This window comes from Drosophila tropicalis, unplaced genomic scaffold (assembly GCF_018151085.1).
Source record: "Drosophila tropicalis isolate 14030-0801.00 unplaced genomic scaffold, ASM1815108v1 contig_593, whole genome shotgun sequence".
NCBI lineage: Eukaryota > Metazoa > Arthropoda > Insecta > Diptera > Drosophilidae > Drosophila > Drosophila tropicalis.
In genome coordinates, this window is record NW_027173070.1 from 2,602,917 (window position 1) to 2,626,248 (window position 23,332).

At 34.3% G+C, this 23,332-nt stretch overlaps 1 protein-coding gene across 9 annotated transcripts in view; it reads right to left on the reverse strand.

The window, feature by feature from the left end:
• The window catches only part of Pkc53E (Protein C kinase 53E), a 29,042-nt gene extending 6,020 nt beyond the window's left edge, over positions 1-23,022 (reverse strand). For 2 of the 9 annotated variants that reach the window (XM_068289259.1, XM_068289251.1), the window contains exons 1-5: positions 22,791-23,022; positions 19,911-20,522; positions 12,895-12,926; positions 12,737-12,816; positions 11,066-11,180 (exon numbers count right to left, since the gene is read on the reverse strand). In XM_068289259.1, coding sequence (XP_068145360.1) covers positions 11,066-11,180; positions 12,737-12,816; positions 12,895-12,926; positions 19,911-20,125 — 442 coding nt within the window. In that variant the 5' untranslated portion in view covers positions 20,126-20,522; positions 22,791-23,022. Of the gene's footprint in view, positions 1-2,144; positions 2,257-11,065; positions 11,181-12,736; positions 12,817-12,894; positions 12,927-16,983; positions 17,011-19,910; positions 20,523-22,528; positions 22,544-22,790 lie in introns of those variants that run through there. The other 7 variants (XM_068289258.1, XM_068289257.1, XM_068289252.1 and 4 more) reach the window with 7 other exon arrangements.
• Positions 23,023-23,332: the final 310 nt, after the last annotated feature.

Consider the following 23,332-nt stretch of genomic DNA (forward strand, 5'->3'; position numbering starts at 1 on the left):
CCTTTAAGGCCCATTTAAGAGTAGTTATTGATAAACTGTTTAGGCCACACCGCAGTCAATTGAGTGATGGACCAAAAGTTTATTAGTTCTTTCTGTAATGAAGAGTTTTGCTAAACTTGAAACTCTCAAGGTAGTTAATTAAAAGTTTAAAAGAGAGACGAGATTTGACATTTTTTCGTTTCCACTTATTGTTAGTCAAAGTTTGTGGCCTTAAAACATTTAACCTCAGTTAAAATAACTTGCAGAACTACACAATTCTTTAAATTTTACTGTTAAAGCTATGAATGAAATTATTTTCAGAATTTCAATGAAATCACCTACAACTATCCGTCTGAATATGTGTGATATAAATTTTGATAAATATCTGTGAGTCCGAATAGTGATCTAAGACTCAATCGAGATATAATTTTCATCATCTTCATACATAAGTAAGGATCAGTTCAAAATTTATACAAATTCTTTCATGGGAGAGGCAAAAGTATGAAAAGTTCGTGATCGAAAAACTGAACCAACTTCTTATTAACAATGTTATCAATGACTTGAACTAAGGGAGAAGATGAGAATATAGAAACTCTTATGTCTTTTGCATGGACTAAAGCTATTAACAATTTCTAGTTTTAGGTCTGCAGCGATCGAGTCATGGTCAAGTAAGAATTCTCTTGGTGTCAGCTTGGTTAAACATCCTGGGGACAACTGGAAACCATTTCGGTTAACTTGCAATGAGAGGTCATGTTGGCCACATTGACCATAATTAGCTTACACGTGCACACACACACACACAGATACAGACACAGACATACTGAACAAATATTAACTGTGACTACAAAATGTAAAACGAAAAAGAAAAATAGGGGCAAACCAACAGATAAACAGTTTTTAGAACAAATGTTTGTCGTAAAACAGAAAACCAAACCAAACACAATTACAAACAGGCGACAATGTACACCAATACACAATACACACATGACAACACTAACACACATGTGAACCTACAAAATGGCTACTCAATAATGGCGACCGCAAGGCATCCGTTCGGAAAGGGACGACAGCAGATGGAAATGGAAGAGGTAGGGAGGAAATGAGTGTCTAACTTTTGCTGCTTTCTGTTTGCCTCTGCCATATTTGTTTGGGTATCTTTTTGTCTATTTGTCTGTGTGTCTATGTGTGTGTGTGGATGGGTGAGGGTGACTGGAAGGGGACTGGTTCAGGGCAATGAGGCGTAAGTAAATTATTTGTTTGTCTTTTTTTCTCGTTTTGTCTTGCTTTCTAGTTTTCAAGGGTACCAAACGACTTGGAAAATTACAATAGACAAAAAATATATATTTATATATCAAGTATTAAAAACAATACAAGAATATTTATAAATATAAAAATAATAATACATTTTGTTGACATATAAAACTCTCTAAGCTGATTGTTTACATTCTTTTTTTTTTCTCCAAGTCATTTTATATGAATGTCTTTGAAATTAATTGATATCGGTTTATCATGCTTTATCAATTAATATTTATTTATAAGTTCATTTCAATGTTCAATTTGAATGTAGTGTTAGGATTTTTAGAGCTGTAGCTCTCTCAAATTTTTGAACATTATAGGGCATAGTCCATATATTGGGCAGTAGATTGACTCAATAAGACAGACACTTTCGTATTTGCATATATTAAAATTATCAATATTTGTATGTGACATGCATTTGCAAATTGAATAAACTAAGTCTATATAAAATTAACAAGTTTTCGTTGCCATTTTCATTGTTTTTTTTTTTTCGAAAACTCTTAACAAACTGCAAATTCAAGTGCAAGCAAACATAAAGTGAACTTGTCAACGGCAACGACAACGGCAACAATAAGCAACTCAACTCGAGTGTGCCACACACACTTACCCACATACACTCACACACACCCCCATTAACACCCACACCCACATACACACCCACTTGTACACACTTGAGTTGAAAACAAAGCGCGTCTAATTGTAAATTGCAACAATCTAAACAAACAACAAACGAAACGAAACGAAAAGGAAAACGGTGGAAAAAACTGAAACTGAAACAACAATCAACAGCAACAATTTTTCTTTGCGGCGACTTGAAAAATGCTAAAATGAAAATTTGCCCGCCCACTCTATCCGCATGTTTGATTTACCTCGACATTTCAGACCCTTGTGCGTGATGCCGTGCAACAGAGAGCCGCAGTGATCGCAAAACATCGGCGATAGAAAGGTTACATTTTGCCATTTGTGTGGCATTTGATGGGCCTAAGGTTTTGGCCAGATGTATGTAGAAGGAGAAGAGCAGGAGCAAGTAGTTGAGGAGGAAGAAGAAGAGGAAGAGAAAACTAATGGAAAATTAACATAGGTCTCGCATAGGCACGATTACACGATTTAAGTCCAAAGTACGAAGCCAAGAAACAAGAAGAAAACACATTTAACATTGCATAAAAGAAGCAAACGAAAAAACAGAACAAGAACAGCGACTAACAACTAATAGAAAGAGAAACGAATAAGAACATGATTGACAACAAGAACATGAACAAAGCAAAAGGAAAGAATGTATATACACTGAGAGAAATGTATAAAGTGTGACATGATAACATAAAAGAGCAACTGGGCATAGTTGCTCGCTATTCCTAAAGCTTAAGCTTTTATCTATTTAAGTTAGTTGAAACGCTTTAAAAACATTTCTTATTTCTCAGTCACGAATAACTAACTTTGGTATGGTAAGCTTTGCCAATCCATTTCTGCTTCATTAAGTTGTAATTCCCAACTAGTTTTAGCTTTGATGAATGTCATTTGCAATTCTTGAATGCTTGGCAAAGTTTAGAAGATTGACCACGATCTGGCACCTGTTTATTTTAAAAAACTATCTAAATTTAGATAGTTGAAGAATTTCTTTAGAAAGCTTTTCACTAACTATTGTATTTAGTATATTTAAATCAAGAATTGAATATTTTTGATATTTATCTAAGGCGGAACTAGGTCATCTTTTTGGGCATTTGGAGAACAATTAAGCACTTGGGTTATAGTAGAAAAGATTTTTCAATCTTAAAATATAATATTTGTATAATAAAATGTTCAAAAGACAACATTTTTAATTATTTACTTAAGCTTTAAAAACTTTAACTACAAACTAAACTATAAATAGATTTAGTTTGGTTCCTTTCGTTATTCAATAGTTAATAACCTTTATATGAAATAAAATGTCTTCTAAAATTTCTCTCTAAACCAAACCAAAAATTAAATGTAATTTTTCTCTCAGTGTATCTGCATAGGTATAATCGATTTGTAAATGAAACGTTTTTTATTTGTATTTGAATAAAATGAAAGAGCTTAGAAGCTATTTTCTCGAATTACACAACCTTCAAAAGTCCAATCAAAATTAAGCATAATATTAACGCACATTCTTAATTTTTTTTGCACTATCCAAATTAACCCTTCATCGAAGGGCAGAAGGATAAAAATGCTCGTATTCAACTTTCATTTGATTGGTAATGAAATAAGAGCAACGTTAATTGAGTTGCTAGTTGCAACTTGTCTGACTGTCAGTCATATGCCACCAGCAGCAGCTGCAGCAGCAGCGGCAGTCACTGGCAAAATGTGAAATGTGAATGTAAGTGAATAAAACTGTGACAGCGAGTTACAAAATAAATGCTAATGTGAGTGGGAGTGTTCTGTGAGAGAGAGAGAGAGAGAGAGTGAGTGGTTAAGTAAGTGAGACAGAAACAAGGACACATAATAGAGAAGAAAGATTCTTGCCCTTGTATTTGTTTTGGATAATCAGACTTAAGGATTCTGTGGCAAATTCTTCAGAAATTACAATGGTCACTATTTAGGGACACATTTTATGCCCCTCCCCCCCAAAGAGTCTTACTCTTTTATAAAGCTTAGTTTATAAATAATATTAGCCATTATTAGATGTTCGATTTCAAATTTTAAAATGGTCCAAAATGTTCACTTTACGTGTTTGAATCTAACCTGGTTAAAGTCCTGTCTATTAAGATACAAATCTAAAGTAAACATAATCTTTTTATATATTTCAAGAGGCTTTGTTTGAGGTAGAGTAAGATTTTGACAAAAATTAATTTAACCTATTTGCAACAGAAACGAATGGGTGGAGAGAAGGAAAGAGACAACTCTCTTAGGGCTGCTCAAGGATAACATGGAAAAAATCCTTTTTTGCGCCATTTTACTGAAGGTTGCCTAATCCGCAAACAAATATACACACACACAAACACACACACATAGACTTTTACACTCAAATGTCGGTTCGTCTTCCGATTTATTGTGAAGGTTCTGTTGTTCACTACTTATGGCAGGCAGTTTTTGAACTTGCAATGTCAAAGCCTTGAACTCATCAGCGCCATCTACAGATGCGACAGTGTTTTTTACCCCATTGCCTGCTACCCCGTTACCCGCTGACCCTCTCCACCATCACTCCCCATCCTGTTCTGTCACTTGTCTCTACACTTTTTGTCCACCTCAAACCTCATCATACTCTGTTGTGCTTCTATTTGTTGTATTAGTTTTGCCACATGTCAGAGAAAAAGATAGAACAGAGACAGCAATGGAGGAAGGAATGTGAATGAAAAGAAGGATAGAAAGTCTGGCAAGGACATTTGATAGCATTATGCGCATGCATGAGCATTAGCATCAGCAACATTTTTTTTTTTTTTGTTTTCTGTTTTCTTCTTTTTTTCGGGGGGCCATGTGAAGGCTCATTTGTTGTCTTGCCCCACTACAGCCAAGGTTCAACAGCTGCTCAGCTGCCATTAATATCCTTTTCACCCAAGAAAAGGCAACAACAACAACAAGCAGAGGCAGAACAACAACAAAGACAGCAAAGAAATGGAGCAAAAGCCTGACCTTGCCTAGGAGTGCAAATAAAACAAAATAAAAGAATAGGAAAAAAAGTGTTGCATGCCTTTGTCTAAGAAATGGATGTGTGTTTCAGTGTGTGTATGTGTGTGGGTGGCAGCAAAAGGGTTGCCTTTTGAACACCTCCTCAAGGTTGTAACTGAAGAGTGAGAGAGAGTGAGAGACAGGGGGGATGAGGCTAGGGGCTGAGGTTTCTTTCCTCTATTTCTGCTTTTGTTGTCTTCGATTGCAAGGCAAAATTCTTTGAAGGTAAAATTGAGTTGTGAATGGAAATTGAATGGCTTTGCATTTGCTTAAGGGCTAAGTTTGCACTTTGACCCCAAAAGCATACACACAAACACTCACAGAGGGGGGGGCCAAATGTTATTTGCCTTTCAACTTGATCGTTTCTTTGGTGCTTGAACAGTTACACCCAATTAGTAAGACATCACAGACAGCTACCATCCATTTTGTATCACATTCAATTAGAAGTAATTGTTGGAGCATCAAATCGGAATAGGAAGATATTAATGGCAAGAACTGTTGAAACCTTTAAAAAGAAGTATTAGCAGGGTTTTTAAGTCTTTTAAACGACTTTTTGCTTGTCTTGGAAAGTATAAGCAAGAAAAATAATAGTTTGTCCAAGATGTGAGATAGTTTTTGATATGAATTTGTTACTCATACGTCAAGTTGTCCACAAATTTATTTAAAATGACTTTAAAGTTTAAAGGCTTAAATTCTTCATCCTTTTTTATTCAAAATAAACAGTTGACCTTCATCTCCATGCATTGTTTACTTAACTTTTTGAAAATTTTAACCACTTGGCTAAAATTATAAATAACTTTGATTACCTTTTGTTTTTAGCTAGAACTTTGATTATATAAATCAAATCTAAATGACATTAGAAATACATCTTTGATTATTTTTTCTGTCGACTTGAGCTCTAAAGTTAGCACATAGATTAATATTAGTTTATATACAAAATTTATTGGTTTTGCTGATGTCTCTTCCTGCTTTGTCTTATACTCTTCAATTTTTTGTGTTTATCTAGAGTAAGTGCTCTAGACAATAAATATATTTACTTTGTGAAAGTTTATAAGAATATTTAAGTAAACTCTAGTTTATAAACCTTAATTAATTAATGTCTACAGAATTTGACAACTGCCTCAACTTGAAGAGAAAATATCTATTCAATTGAGTTCACAGAAGACCTTCTTAAGGCTTCTTAAGACTTTGTCTCCACCTAATCGTAGATTTTGAAGGCTCCACTAAATATGGGCAACTGGATTGAAGCATAATTTTATGTTTTGGCATACATTTCAATTGTAGATGCATTTGAAGTTTATGGCTGACAGGAAAATGCTTTAATAAGCCAATCAGAAATCAATTGAAATTTATAGCAATAATGGGCTAAGCCTGTAACATGCAAAACATACACACATACATAGGTATATAGAAGTACATAACTCATGTTCCCTCATCATTGCCAGCTTATTAAACACACACACACACACACATACCATGACACACAATCACATTATCCTATAAATTACCCTCAACAAAAATTTGATACCCACGCATTCAGCCACGTGCCACAAACGAGAGGAAAAAAGAAAGCAATAAACAGAAAGAGATAGAGAGAGAGAGAGAGAGAGAGAGAGGGAAAAAAGGCACATTACCAAAGAAATTCAAAAATATTTGCAACAATTTATCACAAAGTTCTTTTCCGTCTCGAGTTTTTCCTCTTTCGGGTTTTTTTTTTATTTGGGCTGAAATTTTCTGTTGTCACTTAACAAATTTGCTGTCCGTTTATTGCCTGTCCGCCTGTTCCTGTTCCCATTTTCTATCACTTCTCTCTCAATTTCTCTCATTCTCTCTCTCTCTCCTTCTCCCTTTCTCTCCCTCTCTCTCTCTTTCACTGCTCTATCGTAGATCTTACGCCCAGCTAGCAATTTCCTTCAATAATTTTTGAGGGGATGGGAAACAGAGTAATTTTTGGGTATATAAAAACGTACGCTGTATATATAATCGTATAATATAACAGCAGCATATTAACAACTGATGCTCCGATAACATGCAGGCGGGATGGTGAACGGGGGAGGTGGAAAACAGCATGTATAAATTGCCATGTCATTTATTTTGACAACACACAGATAAGAGTCTTCTCTCCTCTGCTCTCTGGGACTGCGAGTGGAAAATGGAAGTTGAATTGATTGCTTCTACATATGAGATGCCTATGGAAGAGAGAGGAAATCGAAGGGACGGGTGGGCATGTGGTCAGATCAGATAGATCTCTACCAGTTGCTCTGTGGCAAAAACTGGGTTATCTTTATGGGGCCAAAACACAAAAGCAACCAGAGCAGACAGTAAACTAATTGCAATTTCAATTTCCGATGTTGTACAAACAGGTAGATATCTCTTTGCCTCCCTCTCACTGATTACCTCTCTCCCTGGTGACAATCAACAAACAAAAAGTAGGCAATAAAATGCATAAATTGACTTTGCCAAGTCAATTGCAAAAAAAAAAAAACGAAGCCATAAGAACTGCTGAAAGTCGACTAATAAGCACTTTAAAAACAAATTCACGGAGTTTTTTTAAATGGGAATTGATACTCTTGAAGTGGCTGCCTCTTTCTTATTTCTGATACCCTAGGAAATATTATACTAACTTTATAATGCTTCATGCTATATATTTCTTAAGTATGGCCGATGTATAAGTTCATTTAGCTCTTTTTAAGAGTTGAGAGCCCTTTTAAATGTGGAACATACTAGTTCACTAGCCTAATATACCCCCGCAGCGCTTTGAGCTCTCAAAGGGTATATAAAAATTGGTATTTAACATGGTCTCTTGATTCACATTTCTTTTGCCCGCTCCACTGCCAAAGCATGAAAACCAATTTGATTAAATTGGAAATGATTGCAGGAAAAAGAGACAGACAGACAGACAGATAGATAGTTAGACAGAGAGAGAGAGACTACAAGAAAAATGAATTGCCAACAGGTGTGAAAGGTGAACCAAAAAAGTAAAACCTGAAAGCCAACAAAAAAAATTGATTTGTTGCCAAAGCTGAAGTCCTGTCTAAATTTGATCCGATTTATAACAACACAACAACAAATACAAATACAAATCCCAAATAAAATATGAAAAGATGGCAGGATAAGTAAAAAGGAGAAGGATATATATTATATGTACAAATAGAGAAGTGGAAGACCAAATTGTCACACAATCGCAAAACGATTCACATTGACAATAGGGGCCACATTTAAGCACCTCGAAGAGATTGTATTTCAGAGGAGAGCAGTAAAACGAAAGTTGAATCCAATTTACGGGGGTTGGTTAGGCTGTTTCCCCAATGTTTGAGCATGTGTCTGTGTGAGTTATTGATAAGAATAGCTAAGGGAAGAAGCCACACACACACATCCACCTCACACACATTGTGCTTATCAAGCACGTGCTGAAAACGTAGTTAAAATTATGATGAAATAGCATAAAATTTGAATTGTACCAGAAAAAGTTGAAGTCTTACATATTCCTTAGATACACACATATATGCTTGTCTGGCTACACATACATATGTATGTATGTCTGTGAGCTGGTGTGTGTGTAAGCTTTTTCTGCGCGTGGCATTAAATGGTTTTTACTTCACGCCAATTTCTTGGAATTTGCCAATTTAAATCACAACAACACAATTTTCTTTTTTCACTGTATTTTTTTTTTTTTTGGTTTGGATTTTTGTATTTTTGTTGCGTTTGTTTTTCATTTTGTTGGTGTTTACATTTCGCAATTCCAATTAAAAGGACACTTTAGGGCAGTTGCCATGGCCATAAAGTGTCCTCATGGAAATTATCACAAATATCAACATAAATATAATGAAAATAGAGAACAGTTTGTTAATAAGATTACAATTTTGTATACTCATAGAGTAAACTGGTTTATTCGAGTCGCGAAAATAGTAAATTTAAAAAATGGACTTTCGATACCATAAAGTCTTTCAAAAACTACTTTGCCTATCTATAATGAAATAGTTAAAATTTGGACTTTAATCTAAATTTTAAGTTTACTTACTTCGACTAGGATAGTGGCCTAGATTTAAAGCAGTAATAAGAAAAACTCTGTCAGTCGAAAAACAAGTACAATTGAGAATTGAGTTCAGTTTTTTTTGGTGTTATTCAATACCTAACTCCTTATAAAGTATGTACTTGCATTATAGGTCGAAAATATTGGAATCCCAGTTGGTAAATAGAAAACTTACTTGTTGGATTAATAGACAGGTTAAGATCTGGGGTTTAGCTTTATTTGGCTGGCCTTTATTTACACAAAACAGAATGTTTAGATTCAAAACTAAGAATTTAAGACCCTTTGATCGATTGTTCCTTATGCTTCTGTATTCGGTTCGGTTACAAAACCTAAAGAACATAAATGGCAAATGGCAATGAAAAACTCAAACATCAAAAGTCATTGCAATAGCTGAATAAGGAAGATTTACTCATGTAGACGCTTTTAAAGGAATATTTAAACCTTAAGGGATTAGAAGTAGGTCATAATTATAATTATATAACCCTCTGCAAGTGTGACTCTCTTCTTTTGTGTTATAAGAACATACAGTTTTCATGTTTACATTTGATATTTGAAAACTCCATTGAAGATTACGGTCATTTCGATTTATAAGACTTTTATAATTCAAAGTTTTAGCACTTAAATTCTCTAAAGGACTGTGAACTGAAGACCATTGAAACAACATTGAAGTATACTTGGCTCACTCTTAGGTAGAAAAATCACTTCCTCTTTTCCTTTTATAATTTTATTCTTTGTCTACAATTCTCTCATTTGTTACATTTTTGTTTTTGATCCTTGCACTCCTTGATATAGTCCAGATACCACATAAAATGCGTTTCTAGTTGAGGCTGTCAGACAACAAAATTGCACTTAAGTGTTTCACAAAATCGTATACTTAAGTGTATGTCGTCCTCTTCTGCTTTCACTTGAGTGAAAAGTGAAAAATTCAAACAAAACTAAGACTGAACATGAAGTCATCATCATTGTCTAGAGAACTCCTCTCAACCTTAGTTGGAAAACCATTTATGGCCAAAAAGAAAAGTGCTGTAAACTTGCATACACACACAACCATGAAGTGGTGAGTGTGTGAAAACAAAAGGTTTTCTCATTTGTTATATAATTATAATAAAAGTTTGTTTTTTTTTTTAATAAACGACATACGAAAACCCCAGAAAAACACATACAGACCAAGAAAGAGACTGACTAAATGCGTGTGTGCATAATTATGCAAATGAATTGGTTGCCCAGGTAAAAGTGGGCCAAAAAATTATATACCAAGCAAACAATTCTATTTCGTATATAAGCCACACATCGTACAGGTGTATATATGTATGTATGTATGTATAGGAAAAACCAAAGAAGTAAACTCAGCAACACCGACATTTGAAACACCCTTTAACCCTTTAGATATTTTTCCTTCTCTTTCTTAATCTTATCTAATTTTGATAGTAGAAAATTGGTTAATACATTCTTCAGACTATTACTTGAAACATTTAGTATGGAATAAATAGAAAAATTGTACTCAGAAGTGCATACTTTTCAAGTATTTGGGAATAGAATATTCCTTCTATTACAAATCGACCTTTCAGTAACATTTAGTTTATACTAAGAATGGGACAACGATCTATCCAAGTTATATTTAAGGGTAAGGCGTCTCAAAAGCCTTATTATATTTTAAATACCCAATAAAAGAGTAAGAGAATTAGACTGTCATACGAATAGCAACACATTGTGCATACTTAGGGCGAGGCCTTTTGTTTTTAGGTGTATGCAACAATTTTATTAATTAAGTTTAGAGCCTGGGGGCATTATTGGGCTGTTTTTCTCCATCATTTATGGGTCAAATTGTATTTAAAATTTAATTTTTATTATATACACGTCACGCACACACACACACACACACATACAATTCTTGGCACACTCATTTGTAAAAGGACAAAGTTTGGGGAATTTTGTTGTGGGAAAGCCTTGAAGGCCTAAGCAAAAGTCGATAGGTAGAAGAGGAAAAAGGGGTTTACCAAGAGAGTTAGCGACAGCAGAGAAGCAAAAAGGAAGTTAGAGTTTGGAATTGTTTTGGATGAAGTTTAAGAAAGCTAACATTTAGTTTAAGAAATGGGATTAGGGTGGACAGGATGATTTATGGGGTAGTTTGATTACCTGAACATTTGAGACCCTGATGGTATATTCCATATAATAACGAACCACAATGATCACAGAACGTGGGTCCTGCATATGTGAATGGTTCGAAGTGATGTTGAGTTTTTGGTGAGTCCTTTTTTGGTTTTTTGTTTTTTATCAGAATTTTAATGCATGTTGTTTTTGTTGTTGTTTGGTGGTGCAATTTTTGAAATTTGTTTAGTTTATTATTTGGTTTTTGTTGTGTGATGCGCACATGAAAAATACAAAGTACAGAAATTTGGTCGTTTATGATAATTTTGGTTTTGTTGTTTTTGGTCTCATGATAAATCAAACAAATCACAAATGACAAAAATACAATTTTGTTGAATAAATTTGCTTCTATGTAAAAACGAAGCTTTATTTTTATGCATAAATAAAATAATATTTAAGACTAATCTACTTGACATATTTTTTATAACATTTTCATTGCATTTGATTTTTCATTGTGTTCTTAATATAATTTCAAAGGTGAAAGCATTTTCAGAGGCAGATTCTTTTTTTTTTGTCGAGGTCCATGAGGCATGAAATTGAAAATGAAAAAGGACTTTCTATTGGTACTTGATGGGAGCCTATAATTGAAGTGGGTAGACAGCGTAAAATGGAGGACTTAAATAATAATCTAAGAATATATTTTATTGGAGGCTTAAAAAAGGGAAAAACCAAAATCAGAAGTAAAGAAACAAAGACACTTGGAATTGGAAAGTATGCAAACTAGATAGTAAAGGAATATATAATAATAAGGAAATAAAAGAGTTCTTAGTTTCGCATATGAAAATAGTTAACCTTCAATGGAAAGGATTAAATGCCATAGTCAAATATTGTAGCATACTTTGTGGCGACGCAAAGACTCGTCGATTGCATATGTTCAAAAATTAGTAGTAACACATTGAGAAACGTTTGAGACAAGTTCATCAGAATGTTGAATGTTGTCAGCAGCATGTTGAAATCATACTGAAAAGTTCACATTTATATTTATGGGAATTTTATTTTGTACATATTATTTTGTGGACATTTGTAAAGCTGTGACAGGACAGCATTAGGAAGTAACATTAAATACATGAAACTTTTTTACGGTGCGCGGTGTGAGGGAGCAACTCGGGACCAAGTTGGATGGGACACCCACAAAAAGTGACATTTTTCTAAACCAACAGCAACAACAACAACAAGTCATCGAGTCGCATTTTTAGCGAAGGACAAGCGAAAAAGCAAAGCTGACAGGCCACAGACAGGACAGAGCAGAACAGAACAGAAAAGAAAAGAAAAGAACATGGACATGGACATGGACATGGGACAGGAGACAAGAGGAAAAGGCATAGAGTCGGTCGGCCAGTTTGTTGGGTTGGTAGGCAAGCAGGTTTTCGGTTTACATAAAGAAAAACCCAAATGACAGTTTAATTTGACAGAGCAACAAAATATAACAGCAGCAACAACAACAACAACAAAATAAAGAAAATAAATAAATGCAGAAAATGGAAAATTTGTTACTTTCTTTCTGATAAATTTCCCAATTTTTTGTTTTTTTTTTTTTTTTTGGTGGGTGCCTCTTAATTTTGCTTGCCTCTGAAAATGCCAGCACATTCAACTTAAAGGCTACAACTACAAACATTTCCTTTTTTTTCGATAACTGTTTTGGTTTTTTAATGGACTTACCGAGTCAATGCCTTTATCCTTGCCAGGACATATGAAAGTGACATATTCATGGCAACGCTTATGCACCACATAAGAACAAACTGCGAAAAACAAAAAGGGAAAGTTAATTCGGTTAATCCTTTTTTTGGTCTGTCAAACTGTTTTTATTTTCAACCTACCTTGACATTGAAATCCTTGTTTGCCAAAGCCCCTAAAAAGCATTTCGTGGGGGGGTAAGAAAAGAGGAAGAAGAAAAAAGATAGAGAACGTATTGTTAATTTTTAATTTGCTCTAATTAAAATATATACTTATATCCTTCTATTTCAATGGTTGTTGCCACATTTGCGCCCCCTATCCCCCTCTCTCTCTCTCTCTTCCGTTTCTGTGTGCGCCACAATTAGCATAAATATTTAATTTGCACAAACGGAAACAGCAGAAGCAGCAGCGGCAACAAAAACAACAACAACAGCAATAATTATATACCTATTTTTTTTCATTTTTGTTGCTTTTTAATCAATATGCTAATTTTATGCCTCATCCTTACTACATAAAGTCCTGTTGATGGCAAGTCACCTTCCGCCATTTAATTTAATCAATATAATTAATATGAGTCTCTCTCTCTCTTTTTCTCTGTCCCTCCCTCGCTATGTGTGTGTATATGTATGTTTGTTTGTCATTGGGTCAGTGGTTGAACAAGGTAAAAATTGAAGCAGGTGACACACGAAGGTGCTTGACTAGGTGCAAGTGCAAGGGCAAGGACACTTGTTTCCATCACCTTTTGATATTGAGTTTAAATGTCCCTTTATGGTTTAATACAAAACTCTAATTAATCAGATCAAGTCCCTCTGTAATGTCAAGAATCTGAATCAATATAATAGAGTTTAGGGCAAATGAACTGTCATGACCCCAACGACTCCTAACTCGAAACTAGCTTATAATTTTGTTGGGGAATATTCGATATTTGAAGGAAAATCTCTTCTTGTGAGTAAATGAATTGCATAACCAAATCTCGCACAATTCTTTATCCTACCGAAAACCCTTGTGACATATCGTCCACCATCTCTCTAAATGTTCTGTAACTTTCAAGGAAGATTTTTTTAGCTGAAAGTCGCAAATAGTTTTAATTTCATGGAGTTTCGGATCCCGAGAATTGAAAAGAACTTTGTAAGGTGTAAAAGTTAATGATTATAATTAATCTTACTACAATTAATGAACTTTCAATCAGAAACTATTAAATTATAGTCATTAAATCAAATTGATATTGAAAATAATAAAGATTATCTTTGGGGAAATGGATATGCAACTGCAATATCGCCCCCTAATTGGACCATTTATTTTAATGACTCAATAGTCATTACCCTAGATAGTGACTATGGCACAATTAGCTCAATTTATTTTGTCCCAATCAAAATTGAATTCCTAAAAATAACAGAATTTTCAAGCAAGTTGAATTCATTTGCCGTATAGCAAAAAATAGTTTTAGTTGCCTTATTTGTTTGGGTGTGCAAAGGCGCATAGGTATCTATGTGTGTGTGTGTGTGCATGTGTTTGTTTGTGAAATTCCCTCACTAATTTGTATTGCCTACTTTTCAGCTTAAAAGTTACGCGTTCACAAAGGCTTACGTGTGCGCAGCTCATGGTGAAATGGGGAAGCAAATTGAACAAGTTTTCCATCTGACCATCACGCCCGCCCCCTGCGTCCATTAACGTGTGTATTCCCTAAGCCATAAATGCCATGCTATCACAAGCCTCTTAACGGGGCCTTGTTCAGTGGCTGCAATTTTCGTGCATCAAGTGCAAATTTAATTCATTTGCATTTTGGGAACAATTTAATAAACAATTCTGCTGTCTCTTTATCAAAATCTATTTCATTGTTTAACATTTAATATATTCAATGATCCCAGAAGTTGTTAACTGATTGATTGTCATTCCAGAAATTTAATTTTCAATTGCATAGACATGAATTCAATTGCGTTTTATGAACAAAAATATATATGTATATGTTTACATATACCTGTATTTCCTTTTATTTAATTGTTGTGGTTGTTTTTACATTTATTTATTCTGTGTGTGTGTCAGTTTGTCAGCATATTTATTTTTGTTGTTTTTGTTTGTGCATCAAATGAAGCGAAAAGCAATTTTCTGTTGTTCTGCGCCTGCAGTTATGCTATGATTTCCTTTTTTTCTGTCTTTCCCTTTTTACCTCGTCATGTTTGGTGTTTTCTTTTATATTATTATTATTTTTTTTATGTAGATACATGAAAATTTCATTGAATTTTTAATTAAGCACATATTTTCCTCTTGGCAAAACCCCAAACAAGGCGCTCATGAAGGAAAAAATTGCATCCTGGCAAAAAAAAATAAAAGGCATTACCATGGAAAATATTTGGCCATAGAAAACCAGAAAGTTAATTAAGCGAACAGGTGAATATATATAAATATCTATACTTCAATATATAATATATAATCCAATTAAAATATATATGCATAAGTTTTTTTTTTATTTTTATATTAATTCATTCATGGTTAAAGCTTTAATTTTATTTAATTGGACTATGCGGCGTATACGCTATTCGGCCGCCAAAGCTGAAATGTTCGAAACATCAACTACATTTTGTTTAAAGTTTTCTTTGGCAAACTTTTCTGTTAAACTAGTTAACTTTATTTTTGATTATGGTAAAGAATTTCCCTGAGTTTTCAATATGTTAAAACTTCTTGTGCAGAGCTGAAGGGAGTTTCATTATGGAGAGATGGATTCCATTGTTGCTTCATTCATAAAATGCGTATAACTAAGATCGGAGAACTCTGGGCACAATAAGGATAGCGATGATCCTATCTTAAGATAGATAGTTTGTTCTCTTTCCAATCCACTATTTCAGCTATCAAGTGAGTCAATAACATTATCGCCTTAAAAATCAGTCAAATTCAAAGATAAGATCAACTGATAATCATGTGCTCTCTTTTGATAATTTGTACAAAACTATCCAATAAAGTTATCCTGTCTGGATTCCAATTCTATTCGGTCTGATTATGTAAATGGGCCCAAGGAAATACTCTTATAAAACTTATCTCGTTCTGTCAAATGCAGCAAACAAATTGTCAGATTTGTATAAAATATTTTCTTTTATATTGTTTTTCTGTAATAGTTGTTGTTGTTGTTGTAGCGGTTTTTTTCTTTTGTTTTGTTTTGCTCATTTTAGACACTGTTATGCAAATTACGTGCCATAAACATGGCAAAACGCTTCACCTGCTAACCGACCAGAAGCAAAACAGACGGCAAGTTGCTAGTCTGCTCCTCTTCTTCTCCCTCCCTCTCTCTCTCGCACAATCTAGCTCTCTCGACGTGCTTGCAACGCCTTTTTGTAAAAAGCACCCAAAAGCCACCGTACTATTAATTAAAAGTCGAATGGCAGTTGAACAACAACAACAACGACAACAGAAAAACTGAAGTTGTTAATTAGTTGCAAACCGAAAGAGGCGTTTTACATGGTGAGGACGAGGGCATCACGAGGGGGTGGGGCTTGTCAAAGCGCGTTAATTACGTGTAATAATGATGCAGTGGCCAGAGAGCAGCAGCAGCAAAGTTCCACTTTATCTTTTTTTGGTCCTCCCATCAGTGTGTCATATGGCTCAGTTTCGCTTCTTTTTTTGGTGCGATGTTTGTTTTGTCGCATTTTAAATAGCAATTAATTTAATTATTGCCTAAATGTTTGGAGCTGGCAATTAGCTAGAAAGCTTAAGCTGCGCCCCCCGATCCCCTCTTACGCCTGCCTGCCCACGCCTGAATGTGTAGGCCAAAAAACAAGCAAGTCACATGCTTAGTAAATGATTTCTCAATTAATTTTCATGTCATTTTCTTGAACTAAGGTTTTAAATTGTCAGAGAGCAAGCAAGAGACTAAGACAGAGACAAAAGACCAAGAAAGAGAGGGGGAGAGAGACAGAGAGAGAGAGAGAGAGAGCGAGATGGAGAAGTGTATATTAAATGTGAATTAATTATATGGCAATGGTTTTGCCATCAAGTGTTTTGCGGTTAACAGCAAAATCTTGACTATGAATATTAAATGAGAGAAATAATTATGCAATTGAGGAAAATTTCTGATTTTAAATCTCTGCCCGAATAAGCAAACAGCAATTTAATTCTCTATCATAACGAGATATATCCAAGAAATGTATTTAAAATCGATTTCCCCAAACAATTAACACAAATTAATTAAAATTAAATGAAAGATTGATTATTATAGTTAAAGAACAAACAAATATACCTACATCCAGGCATATCCCGACTGATAACCACTGAAAGAATAAATCATTTTCAATTGAAATTTTTCAATCATATAAAAAATTGTTTTGCCCTCTATTTCGGGTTTTCATCTACTTTGAAAGTCAAGCCAAAAACTTTTTAATGTGGGAGCTGGCGTCGGAATGGAGTTTCGGTTATGAAGTTGAGCTATGGCAAACATAATGCGTATGAAATTGATTTATAATCCAAGACACGCCGCACACACACACACACACACAAACACACAGAAACAAATTCAAAAAGACAGGAAATGCTTTTGGCCACTTTCATAAAGGAATGAGATGGATATTTTGGCCTTGCCGAAAAAAGCCAAAAACAAACAGGTTTTTGCCACGTGTTGAGGATGAGTTTTTGTTTTCTTGCCTGTTTTTTATTTCCCCCTTTTGTTTTTATGGATTAAGCCAGATTTCTGCAGCTTTTGGCCTAGATTAAATATTATACAGGTTGCTTTTGTTGTTAAACAATGTAAAGTACAACAACAATCAGAAGAATCAGGCAACATATATATTTGTGTTTTGTTTTTGGCCTCTTTGAAGTGACTTAACTTCACTTGACTTTGCTGCATACATACATATATCTGGATAATGCCTGTCATTCAATCAATCGGCCGAAATCGGAGAGTTCATTGTACCGCAAAAAACAAAAGGGGCAAAGTTTTTTACCCTTTAACCAATGAACAATTAATGCAAGGTAATAAATACTCTTCAATTGATCTAAAGGCCTCGAATGGTTAATTTCTGATGACTTTAGTTATTCATAGGCGTTTCTATTGATCTTTACATATAACTTTCTGGCACATAAAGATAAAGCAGAACAGAATTACATGGAGTAATTATGAAGAACGATTTTACCAAGTATTCAAAACAAAACCAAAGCAAATATCATTCTTAGATTTTCTTCAAAATTCGTTAAAAATATAAATACTTTGAATCTAAATGATAGAGTGGTATGGAAAATGGTAAAATATTTAATAGGCAATCCATGGTCTTACAGCCTAAAAGATTTTCAGGTCTAATTTTAAAGACCATCAAGTCTCGGTGTTTGTTTATTGAGTTTATGGTTAACCACAATTTCTGCAACAGAAGGCACATCAAAAATTTCACACTGCCAACTACATATACATATGTATTAACCTTATTTCGAAGATTGGCCTGGAGAGTGACAGAAATTGGCCAGGTTACATTCTTTTACATGACATTTTTGTGGTAATTTTATTACAAAACATGATAACATGAACTTGGAAGAATCCAAAAAGAATCGAAGAGACAGATTCTAATGGAGCTGTAGAATGAAGGAGGAGATATAATCTAAAGCACCAAACTCTTACAATCAAAGTTGAATAATCAAACTTAGAGCTATTCTCTATAGGAATGCTGAGTGCACAGAAAATCCTTATCAGTTGATGTAGCGGATAACTTATTTAGCAGATGATCTTCCAACATACTTTCTATCAAACCAATGCATTGTCAGAAAAGGAGCTAAAATAATATGGATTCATGACGAATTTCCAACTTCCAATATCATTATATAACCTATATTAAAGAGGCTCATACAGAGTCAGGGGTTGGGGAAAAGTTTAGTTATCTTGATTTTCATTTCTTAAAAACAATTTCAATCTTACACGTTCTTCTTGAAATGTATCGATCATAAGGATATGCTAATTTCTCGAATCCATCATAACTTCATTGGATTCAGTTGGGGGGACTCATGCCCTTTGCCTTGTTTCTTTTACTAAGTACTTTGCCTTGTCAATATATAGAATTATCGATTGTTGTGTTATGTGGCTGACTTGGTCAATGGATGTGTAGACCCACAAGTGCCAAGTGATGCCAGTGGTTGGTTGTGGTTGCGGTAGCGTTGAGTGTGGTGCTGGGCGGTAATAGAAATGGTAATGCTATGGCAAACGAGGGAGCCGGGCGTAACGTTGCGTAGATGGTTAAAGGGAAAATAGTCGGCCCACCTGGTCTAAAGCTTACCAGAAAAACATAATTCAGGGTAAAAACAACAATAACAACAACAGCATTAAGCCACATTTTGCTTTGCCTAATTGCAGGCAACATAACCAACAGATGACATCATTTCTTGGCATGAAATAAGGAAATGAAGTGGAAATAAGGCTCTATCTCAAGCTTCGTCTACTCTGGCAGTAAGCAAAATATTATTGAAATATAATCATTCTTAATTTAAAATTAGTAGTCACATAGTGTGCATGGTTAGACAATAAGATGGATGAGTTATGGTTATCCAGCTCTAAGATGAGGAGCCCTACAAGTTCGTGCCAAAGCCCACATGGCGTATGCATTTCTTTTGCTTTCTTTTATTACACTCCAGAGTCCCACTAACTTTAGATAACTTTAGGTTAACTTATTCATTAACCATAGTTGCATTTCCAAAAGATCTGCAATTCATTATTATCTATGTAGTCGAGAATGTTTCTCCAGTTTAAGAGATTCTCAAGAAAGATTAAGCAAAGACTAAGTAAAGATGTGCAAGACTTAAGTCAAGAACACGTGAAAAGTTGCAATTTGGCTTAATTAACTCTCTTGTAGTAAGTATCCACAGAATATACAAAGTAAGTTGTTTACTTTCGACACAGCCCGACACAGTGACAATAACTTGGGAATTTTATGGTACCTTATTAGGTAATAAGCCAAATGATCTTAACTCTTGTTGCACCTCAAGAATGCAATTTTTAAATAATTTAAAGCAAACGATGATTGATTTGTGTTTCACCATACATTTGAATATATTATGTGAACTGAAGGCGGCTAAGCCACATAACTTAACTAAAAATGATTGCAAATACGTTGACGACTTTATACTAGGCAGATACTAGTCAATATTTCTTAGCATTTAGACTGAAGTTTCTTAAAATTTAGTTCAGGACACTTACCAAATGAAGTCCTTGCAATGCGAACAGAATGTTGGCTGCTTAAAGAATCTGGCTATAAAGCAATGATCCTTCACATTGAAGACATTCTTCTTCTTGAGGGCTCCTTTGCGTAGGCGTGACTTCATTTTGTTTTCGCCCACAGCCTCGCCGGAACCCTCGGCTCCCATTTGACCCTGCGATTGGGGGTCACCATTGTTATCGCTGCTCTCGGACATTGTTGCTCTTTGATGTTGTTGTGGTTGTTCTTTTTGGTTGTTCCTGTTGTTGTTGTTTTTGTGTTGTCTATTGTTGCAGTTCAATTTTTATTTGGTTGTTGTCTTTTTAACGTTGCTCTTTGTTTTGTTTGGTTTTGTTGGTTGGGGAAGAGAAAAAGGTTCTTTAACTTTTTTCCATTTGCTTTTATTGTGTTACGTTGTATTTATTTTGCCTTCGCTTGTTGCTTTTTTCTTTTTGCCTCTCCTTTTTGTTGTTTCTCTTTGCTTTTATTTATCGTATTGATTTTTTTTCTTTTTAAATAACTTTGAGCTTTTGTTATTGTTTTTTTATATTGTTGTTGTTGTTGTTGTTGTATTTAACAATATTATTAATTAAATTCTTGATCCACTTTGCCTGCTGAAACATTTGCATACAATTTTTCGGTTACGTTTTTCACATCAGATCATTTAATTTCTTTATAAAGTTGAAAGTTGCTTTAAGCACATTTACACACACTCAAACACACACACACACACGAGCACACACTCGCACACCCTAAACAAGCTCATAATTAGCATTAATTTTTAATGAAGCAAAACGAATTTTTGAAACGTTTTATGATTAAAAATAAAATAATAATAATTATTATAATTATTTTTATCATAATAATAATATATTTCGTTTATGTCTTTTGTTCGTTTTTGTATTTGGTTTGTCGTTTGTTTGGCTGGCGCGTGCAAATAAAAAAATGTTTAAACAAAAACCCGAAAAAGTAAGCAAACTGTAAACGAAATAATTACTTTTGTTGTTGTTGTTAACGTTAATATCTCACAGAGACACGTTCTACCGGCCACTGTCAATTTGCAAATTGTTTGCTATTAATATTAACTCAAAAATTGACTCAATTAACCTGAGACGTGTGACTTATTAGGTTAAACAAATTTTTGTGGCAAATCATTTAGAATATTTATGAGATTGTTTGCTAGAAAAGTTAATAACTTTTAGTTAAGCAAATTAGTCAAATCATTGACAAGCTGAAACGCCCTAAAATGGAATATTAACTACCGACTTTTATATATCCATAGCCTATTCCATAGAAGATCTTAATCATGCTAACTTTCAACAGATTCTGGTTCTCTTCTCAAAAAATGCATTCTCTATTTATCAATTTATGGTGAATCGTTTCAAAATTCATCTTGTTGTGATCTTGTTTGAGATATTCCTAATCAAATTTAAGATCTTCTTGTTAGTCAGTTTAACAATCAATGAATTAGTAGAATTTCATAAAGTGTATGGATCAGTTTTCAATATGATATATTATACACTGGCTAACCATTATCCAGTTAAACTGAATTGGACCTTCGGACTGCTAAATCTAAGGTTTAAGCTGTAAAAATGTTAAAAAAAGACAATCAAACTATTCATTATTGATGATTGAATAATTTGTTCATTCTTAAGCCGAAAAGCTTTAAATATATTTTACAAAACTTTTATTTAGTTTAACCAAAAAGATAAAAAGGAAGAAGTAATTTTCGACTTAAAAGTTTCTTCTTAAATAATCCAAGAGTTTTCAGGAAATATAATTTAACAATTAGGTTACCAAACTTTTTGTTTTGTTTGGTAGACTCCTCTAAAACTTTTACTGATGAGCCACCTGCTGCCTTGCCTACGCCCAAATGGAATCCTGTGGAGTGTCCTTTGGAGTTATGGCTATTAAACTGGACCACTTCCGCAAGCATTGATTGAGAGTATATATTTGTGAAAGTATATTTGAAACTATCCTTGAAATTATTACTCTAACTTCATAATTAAAATCGGAAATCTTTAAATCAAGGAGACTGTTTAGATAGTCTCTCACCCTCTAATCCTGACCATTAGCACTTAGTTAACACTTTGTTAACCTTAGTTAATATACCTACAACTTTAAGGCTTACATGATTTGGGACCCATTTCAAGTATTACCACTGTTACACTTTGCTTTTGAGTTGTTTAGTCTATATTTCATTTGGTCACAAGTTTGGCAAATATTTCTTTTACCATTTAGGCATCATCCATAAGTTTTTATACTTTATATTCATCGATAATTTATGTAAATTTCAATTCGAATGTTCTTCAAAGTTTTTTCTTTTGGCTATTTAAACGATTCAATGTCGGTTTTTTTTTTTGGTTGCTTGTTACCAAATCGAAAAAAAAGGTTAACATATGCACAGAAAGCCAAACAAACTGACAAGATATATATCATTCACACATGTGTGCGAGTGTGCGGTGTGTGTGTGTGTGTGTGTTTGTGTACATGTGGCCAAGCAACAGTTACAACAAACTTTGTCCATTTTCCCTTTTTTTTTGTATAATAGAGATTATTGTAATTTTTTCTCTCTTTGATTTGAAATATTTTGCAAAATTTCAATGTTATTTGGCTTTACTTTTTTTTAGTCAAATTGTTTGTTTACTTTAACCTATCATTCGGCACACACACACGAACACACACAATTCCGATTGGATAATAATCAAAACTCCAATTAGACAGATAGACAGTTCTGCCTCTGAGGGCCGACCGTTTCGTAGTGAGAGTTGAAATTTTTTAACACGACGATGGGAAATCATATAACAACAACATAATCACGCACACACACACACACACACACATATAGACACTGTGGTGAATTTTTCTTCAGTTGCACACACTTTTGGTTCTTGTTGTTGTTACTGCTTTTGCCCCTGCCAAAAGTAGGGGCTCCTCTTGGCTTATTCTTATTCGCCGTTGCCGTTGCCGCCACTACTGCTGCTTCTTCTTCTACTGTTGTCGTTTGTCAGTTGTTGCTCTTGTTGTTGTTATTATACTTTATTTGTTGTAATCCGCCTTTAAAAGCAGCCACACGTGCTCCTCGCTCGAGTTACAAACGCGTTCTGGCCAAAATGAAAGAAAATTCTGCGCTCAGATTTCAATTTTGTATAGCGAGCTTTTTTGTGCTAACAGAACTCTGTTATTTTGCCACTTAACAGACGGCTAACTGTTCACGTCAAGCTCACTCTGGCCACATGAAACGGAATCTGTGCGAAATGATTAGCATGTGATAAACATAAGTAAGCCTAGATTTAACGTCAAATGCTACCCTCCATTCGAATGTTGGGCGGCCAACAGGGCGTATTAATGGCAATTCAGACAAATGGGCATGATGGATGCCTTCAGATCGATGTAACTGCATCCTGCTATATTCTGTAGGAGG